Source organism: Capsicum annuum, unplaced genomic scaffold (assembly GCF_002878395.1).
Source record: "Capsicum annuum cultivar UCD-10X-F1 unplaced genomic scaffold, UCD10Xv1.1 ctg3428, whole genome shotgun sequence".
NCBI lineage: Eukaryota > Viridiplantae > Streptophyta > Magnoliopsida > Solanales > Solanaceae > Capsicum > Capsicum annuum.
Genome location: NW_025841113.1, coordinates 39,600 through 47,699, shown reverse-complemented (window position 1 = coordinate 47,699; position 8,100 = coordinate 39,600). Strand labels below are relative to the sequence as shown.

The window sequence follows — 8,100 nt, the reverse complement described above, 5'->3', positions numbered from 1 at the left end:
CGTGAAGTTCTAATGGAGCAACCTCAAGGGTTTATCTCTAAACAATTTTCCAACCATGTTTGTCGATTGAAGAAGGTGTTGTATGGCCTCAAACAAGCTCCACGTGCTTGGTATGGTAAAATTGCACAATATTTTTTTTTGTGGATTTAAAGTTTCTGATTCAGATTCTAGTTTGTTTGTAAAATTAGAATCACAGATCCATTTGTTGGTTTTATTATACGTGGATGATATGATAATTACTAGAAGTGATGAAAAATAAATCTCTCGGTTGAAGGATGATCTGTCGGTTCGATTTGAGATGAAGAATTTAGGTGAGGTTGAATATTTTCTTGGTTTGGAAGTGGAGAAAACCAGACAAGGGTACTTTATATGTCAACGAAGATACGCTACGAATTTGTTAAGGCACTTAAGCATGGGGGAGGCAAAGGAAATGGAAACACCAATGGAGATGAACCTTAAGATGAAGAAAGATGAAGGTAAATTGCTGAAGGATGCGAGATCATTTCGACAGGTTGTTGGTAGTTTAATTCACTTAACTATCACAAGGCCGGAGATTGCATACTCTGTTGGTGTTATTTCTCAATTTATGCAAGATCCAAGAACTCCTCATTTAGAGGCAGCAAAAAGGATTCTATGTTACATAAAAGGATCAGTTGATTATGGTCTTATGTACGAGAAAGGGAATGATTTTGTGTTTGTAAACACCTAATTTTTACCAAACCTAAGTGTTTGCCATTTAGTGTTCAATTTCGTTTTAGGGACCAAATTAGATATTCTAAATTTATCTTATTTTACTAAATTTATTTTAAAAATTTAAAAAAAAAAAAAAAAGACTACAAAAATAGAGTCACATTTTAAATAAGTTTCATTTTTTAGTTTTTATTTGTTTATTTATTTATTTAAAAAAAAAATCTAAATTATATTTGTTTCTTCTTTCAAGTTTTAATAAAGAATGGTGTGATATTAATTTTTTTCTTAATCATATTCCCAAGACTAGTTATTAGCTTATGTTATGTTTTATTAGTTTTTAATTATTTTCATTTTATTAATTATAATAATAATATAAAAATAATAATAATAATAATAAATAAATAAAAAATAAAGAAACCTAAACTACCCAAACCACCCACAATTCCCACCTCTAATTAACCTCCCCCACTCTCCCACACACACACACACGACACAAACACTATATACACACACACACGGACAGAAAAGAAAGCAACGGAGAAGGATTGAAAAAAAAAACAGAAGAAAAAATCAAAGCAAAAAGAAAGAGAGAACACAGAAGAGAGGTTCTGAAAACAAGAAGCAAAGAGGAAGATAGTGACGAGTTGAGTTACGTTTTGGTTCTGGTTTGAGTTTCCATTAACGACGTTAGAGCTTTTCGTTTGGTTTAATTCGTCATTCAGGTTCTTATCCGATATGTACTATTACTTCTATAAGTTTTGTTGTGAATCTAAACCATGAACGAAGTCGCTTATTGATTATGCTACTTTGAGTTATGAATCAATATATGTAAAGCAAGTTTTGTATTATGATTCAATACCTTACTTATATTGTTAAGTGTCCCATTTTATGTGTGTGCAACGTTTGCTTGGAATTAGCATATTAAATGGTTGAATGGTTCATAAGTTGGCATGGATATAGTTATGCAGATTTTTTTAAAAAAAAAAATAAGTTTAAAATAATCCCTAACATTCTAATTATTTAGTGACAAAACAGTTGCTTAAGACTCAAATAATAGATAACATGCATGAAAATTGAGGTAGAAGTTTGAATCATCATATTTGACGAGCAATGTCTGGTTTGTTTTACTATCTACTGTTGGCCCTTAGTTTTGTATTATTAACCTTATTTTCTCGAAAATATATTCTTGTTTCACATATTTAAATCAGAGGTTAGACTTTAGCAGGAACACCATTGAGAGTAGGTTGGTGCGTTCTTATATAAGTATAAATTCATTTTTATAGTGAGTAAATGTTTAATAAGTGTAAACACCTAATTTTTGACCAAACTAAATGTTTTACGTCATATAGTGTTTAATAAATACATTTAATTTTTATCTTATTTTTACAAGATTGCTTTTAAAGTTTGGAAAACTACAAAAATAAAGTCATATTAAAATAAGTTTTTTATTCATTTATTTTTATTACTTATTTATTTACTTAAAAAAAAAAGAATTGTCAAAAAATATATTTGTTTTCTTCTTTTAAATTTTAAATAAATAATCTAGTGATATCAATATTTCCTTAGTCAAATCCTAAAACCTACCCAACTCCTATGTTTCCCAATTACCCTACACCTCTTCTCCCACGTTCCCCACTATTACCCAACACAATATAACACACACAAACACTTGAACAACTCGTGGTAAGGCCGAAAAGTACTACTATCGGTAAGCCACACATCAATGCAGTTTTAAATAATTTAAAAATTCGAAGTAGGATGTAAGTAGCTTTTAGGCTGACAAATATTATGTATCCAAAAGATTAATTTAAGCCAGACATAAGTCATTAAAGCGACCGTGCTAGAACCACGGGACTCGAGGGGTGCCTAACACCTTCCCTTCGGTCAACAGAATTCCTTATCCGGATTTCTAGTTCGTAGAAAAAAATAAAAATAAAAATTGAAAAGTCATTTCCTTTTGAATAGGGATTCAATAAGGTGACTTGGAACACCCAAACTCAATTCCAAGTGGCAACTCTGTAAGTAAAGTAATCCCTTTTCAAAACGTCACTTTAATCAGGAAAAACCGTTTTCTCTAAAACCAACTCCCTAGCGGGGTCGGACGCGGTGAAAAAGGGGGGTGTGACAGTGTTGCAAGGATTTACAGATGTAGATTGGGCAGGTGATACGGCTGGTCGTCGTTCAACTTCAAGGTACTGTTTCAACCTTGGATCTGTGGCTGTTTCTTGGTGTAGCAAGAAGCAGTCCACTGTTGCTTTTTCCAGTACAGAAGCAGAATATATAGCAGCGACAATGGCAGCCCAAGAATACATTTGACTGAAATGCTTGATGGGAGATATCTTTGGCAAAGTGGACTACGCTGTGCAAATTCAATGTGATAATGAGAGTGCCATCAAACTTGCTTCAACCCCAGTTTTCCATGGGCGAACAAAACACATAGAAGTTAGTCACCATTTTATTCGAGAGAAAGTATTGAATCAAGAAATTGAGCTGAAAGGGGTTCATATCAGTGAACAAGTAGCAGATATTTTTACAAAGGCTTTACCTAAGCCTGATTTTGAAAAGTTTAGAGTTGCTCTTGGAGTCATTGACAATAAATACGCACTAAGGGGGAGTATTACAAATTAGTGTCTATTTACTGTTTTATTAGTTTTACTTAGTTTTACCAAGTCTAAGGTTTAGTTCCTATATATTTGGGATAAGTTAGAGTCAATAACAAAGTTACCAGTACTTTGATATGGGAGTATATTTTCAGCAGTTTTTTTAGGAGTAAGTTGTGTTAGTTTAAGAGTTATATATTCCTCTTTCTACTATATTCTTTCAACGTAAGCTTTCAATAAAAATTTCAGTTTATTCTCCAAATTGCTTGCTTCTTCTCATCATATAAATAGGAATTTTTCTTTTCAACCCTTTGTTTTAATTTCATTAAAATTTATAGAACAATTTGCATGCTTTGATATTATAGCGGTAAACAAGAAAAAAAATCAACACACGAAATTAAACCCAAAAAAACCCCCCCAAATTAAACACACACAATTATATGGAAAAAATAGTGCCGAACAAGAAAAAGAAGTCATAAGAAAAATTTAACATGCATTAACTGAAAAATCACTTACCATAAAAGGTGGAAACAAGGTTTATCAAGATTTAGGGAGAAATTTGCGGATTTTGAAAAAAAAATAGCCGAAGGAGATATTAGAGGGAATTGAATCTTTGTTTGTGGCGTGAAAATAGGTAAACAGAAGGTAAAGAGGCGTGAAAAGAGTAAAGTGAAAAAAAGAGATTGGATGTCACATGTCAGTTAATTAAAAATGTAAAATGTTGCTACTTTTGCTAATAGTTCTAATTTTAAGAAACTATTGCTATTACTTGTAATTATTGTCTTAAAGTTGCTAGTTTATGTAATTTTTCCATACAAAAACGTATCTTTTTTGCTAAATAAATTAAATTTTTAATGTCATCCAAATGGTCCTAACTCATTAATGTCATCCAAATGGTCCTATCAAAATTAGTGACTCTTGTTTTGTATTTTCTTCATCTACATTTATATGACATAGTTTTATTTATAGTCAGTATTAAAAAAATTATACATTTGAATACTTCAAAATGATAATTTTATATTTAATGAAGTAATTTACAGTCATACAAATATCTATTTTAAACTACAAACTTCATTCAAGTCTTGCCATATATTTTGAACTCAGTATCATGTCAAACTACATCATATAAGTGGAGACGAAAGAATAGGGGTACCAATGACATGCTAATGGTCCTAAATGTAAAACCTTGTACTATTTATTTGTGAGTATATTTAGTTATTTAACATATAACTAAATTTTGATCTAACTAAATTTAACAAATTGATACTCTAATTTGTTGTTTAGATTTAAATTCCTTAACCTTAGTAGTTTGTAGGTAATTAATTATCCTCAAGTCTCTCTCAAATTTGTTTCTAATTTCTATCTTTGCTTGTAATGAATCGTGATAAAAATTAATTAGATGAATGCATTTCATACTTGTAGACCGTAATCGATGTCTCTTCATTAAAACATACACAAACTTAATACAAATACATAAAACATACACAAACATAATACAAGATACAAAAAGGATTGATGTGTCACTACCTATTTAATGTGTCAAATGGCTACTATAGGCCAAGAACACAACATTATAAGTTACCTTTTAAGAAAGGCAACACTTTATTTAATTTTGTGTGACACTAAATCCATAATCAGACTCAATTACTCCATCATGAGCTCTTTTTCAAGCAAAGCTTCTTTGAGATATTTTGCTTCGTCAACAAATTTGTTTTTAACTTCATTAGGAGTATTCCCAAATGCACATATCTTAGTGCATAGACACAATCTTCGGAGTTTGCTACAATGACCATCTTCAAATTTATCCTTCTCGATACAAACTTTTCTACATGAAGAGTCGAGCCAACATAATCCTTCGAAAAATTTGCTTTTTGTTTTGCAAATGTTCTGACCTTGCACCCCTACAATAATTCATAAGTTGTTACAAGTGTTAGAAAAGAAAAGCAGGTAATCGAACCAAATATATACAAACAACTTTAAAGTGTGAATCAACTCACTGTTCCAGTGTTCCTAAAGAAGTATTAATCTATATATTATAAATAGCAAGAAAGTCTTGCATATATAGATGCCAAGTGGCTAAATAGGATAATGTCATGTGGTACTTTTTAGGACAAATTAGTTAGATTAGGTAAGTTAGTTATAAAAAAATATATTTAATAATATACTAAAAATAAAATTAACTACACAACTTTCTTAAAATTATAATTTATAAAAAATACAAAATAATAATAATAAAAAATAGTAAACTCAAACAAATCTATTTTTCTAATTATTGTTTGAATAAATTTGTAATGAAAATTATAATCTGTAATAACTGATTTTTAATGTAGCTTATTCATATAACTTATTATTAAAAAAAAAAAGTCTGAAAGGAAAAAGTAATTTTATATGTTTTTCATTTTTTCCACTTTGAATAAAGAAATGAATTTTAATAAACTTATAATAAACATTCTAATGCATGATTTGATTTGAAAGAGAAAATTAAGATTAAAAAAAAAGTAAAACTATTCATATTTAAATCTCCTTCATCACCCCATTACCCATTGCAGATATCATTAAAAATGTTTTATTGAATCGGACAAAAAACTACATAAAAATCAAAGGATGATCATGTCTATCGTATTCAATAATTTTGACGTTGGTTGAGACCTTCCCATTAACATTATCATGCACTTTAGTCTGTCCTCTGTTCTTCAAATATCAGTTTTGGATAACATGTGTTTTCCATACAAATCAATAGAAATATAGTAATGTGGTAATGCATTAAAAAGGAAAAGGGGCTTAAAATGGTCTGAGGTTAGGTTGAAAAGTAAATATTTTTCTGATTGAGGAAAAGGCTGAGTAGTTGGATACATTTACATGTTTTTCTTAATAATTTACGCACTAAATTTAAATATATGAATCAATTTACTCATTGACGTTATTCCTATAGAATAAGCATTTGAATTATTTTAATAGTAGTTAAAAGCATTTTGTTAATATATACTTAGATGAAATTAAACGACTTTTTAGATAAAAAAAAATTAACTATATATTGTCAAAAAAAATTGTTCTGTATAAATAATTTAGTGATATTTAACGATGAATTTCATAAATAATTTTAATTTCTTATTTAGAATGTAAAAAAAAATAATAACCTAATGTAATGGTCAAAGATGTATAAATATAATTGTAACCTTAAAATTTTTGATACAACTTTCTTTTTAGTAATATGTCATCTCTTTCATGTGATAATTATTATCCTATAAGAGTAGATGTTATAATAGTGTTAAGGAAAATAATCTTTTCATTAATTTTTAATTAATACAAACAATAACATTAAAAATTATAGTTATAAAATATAATAATAGTGGGAACATACATGAAGAGAGGCCAAACATACTAATTATTTAGATATTTATGCTTTGAATTGATTTTAAAAATAGAATAAATAAGTTATAATGCAAAATATTTATCATAAGTTCAAATAATGAAACAATTCGAGCCTAGAATACACATTGCTTATTGGTGATGGACTTTTGTATGTACGTATTTTATATTATTATACGAAATGGCCTAGTTGAAATTCCTCTTTTAATCATTAGGGAGAGCACTAAAAGCAATTTAGCTAAGAAGAAACAAGTTAATAAACAATATCACATTTCATAGCTACCTTCACTATTTAAATACGTCCACAATAATCAAATTTGTGTTGCACCCTCTTATTGTATATTAGCCTTGGAAGTATAAAAATATACCTTATTTGAAAGGAATAATCGATAATAAATCAGTAGTAGTTACACATACCATAAAAAATAAGCAATATGTCACCCTTAATAGATATACATTCATTTGTATTATATTTTTCAGTTTTGTTTTCTTTAAAATATTTGCACATTACTCGAATACATATACTAAAAATGTATGAGTATAATGTTTTAGGTAAATGACTATAAAAGAAAAATATGTCATATAAATTTGGATAAAGGAAATATAACATCAAAGTCCTAAATCTAATTAAAAAAAAAAAAATAAGAAGTGAAGTTCCAAGGATGATGATGAAGATATTAAATGTGCTCTAATCGTTTCAAAGAAAATTATATAATACTCCAACTTGGCATTTATTTGATAGAATATTTTTTTTGTCGGATTTCCATCAAAAGCAAGACAACTAACCATATTTTTTAAAAATATTTTTCAATTTTACAGTACAAAATGTTAGTTTTTATTAACAATGATTCATAAAAAAAATTAAAATAAACACTTATAATATAAAAGACATATTTTTTATACACATATTTGTGTTATTTCATTTCGATCTTTTAAGTTTGAAATAATCTGCACATCACGTGGAAACGCATACAAGTTACTTCTAATAAAACACATACAAGTTTCATCAAGATTAATTAGCCACTAGACTATAAGTTCATAAAAGAGAAGACCACATTTGAGAATGTTTGAAAGAATCAACAAAATTGTTAATGCAAACCCTATTTTAAGTCTATGACTCTATATGTCTTTTTTAAATGGTTCGTTGTCTATTTAATTACGTGTTTTTAGTATGATTTCATAATATACCTAGAGATCCTAGCCCCATTCTGACTAAAAAAAATTAGAGTAATACTAGAGATTATATTATTTGAGGTTTTAGAGGAATAAAAGATGAAGACAAACCATAGGCAACAAAGAGGGTCATTGCCAAGACAAGAAATGCCATGAAGTAAATGGAACGAGCCATAGTCTCTTTGAATGACTAAAAAAGATTGCAAATATTTTTTTAATAATGAAAAAGATTGCAATTTTGAGTTGTGAATGAACAGTAGCACAATGG

The 8,100-nt window shown here is 28.5% G+C and overlaps 2 protein-coding genes across 2 annotated transcripts; one reads left to right on the top strand and one right to left on the bottom strand.

Moving 5' to 3' along the window:
- The first annotated feature begins 412 nt into the window (after positions 1-412).
- On the top strand, positions 413-3,006 carry LOC124891343 (secreted RxLR effector protein 161-like). The gene is made up of 2 exons (XM_047403108.1): positions 413-662; positions 2,750-3,006. Exons 1-2 carry the CDS (start codon positions 413-415, stop codon positions 3,004-3,006), a joined length of 507 nt encoding a protein of 168 aa, XP_047259064.1.
- Positions 3,007-4,709: 1,703 nt separating this feature from the next.
- On the bottom strand, positions 4,710-8,100 carry LOC107877011 (defensin-like protein). Its single transcript, XM_016723806.2, has 2 exons — positions 7,944-8,100; positions 4,710-5,191 (listed from the first exon to the last, which is right to left on the bottom strand). The coding sequence occupies exons 1-2, from the start codon at positions 8,005-8,007 to the stop codon at positions 4,935-4,937; spliced, it is 321 nt and encodes a 106-aa protein (XP_016579292.1). The 5' UTR covers positions 8,008-8,100; the 3' UTR covers positions 4,710-4,934.

Excerpts from the sequence above, each read along its gene's own strand:
- LOC107877011 (XM_016723806.2), bottom strand. The coding sequence starts at position 8,007 with ATGGCTCGTTCCATTTACTTCATGGCATTTCTTGTCTTGGCAATGACC. Across the intron at positions 5,192-7,943 it reads GACCCTCTTTGTTGCCTATG|GGGTGCAAGGTCAGAACATT; the intron begins GTTTGTCTTCAT and ends GAATTATTGTAG.
- LOC124891343 (XM_047403108.1), top strand. The coding sequence starts at position 413 with ATGGGGGAGGCAAAGGAAATGGAAACACCAATGGAGATGAACCTTAAG. Across the intron at positions 663-2,749 it reads AAAAGGATCAGTTGATTATG|GAAAAACCGTTTTCTCTAAA; the intron begins GTCTTATGTACG and ends CACTTTAATCAG.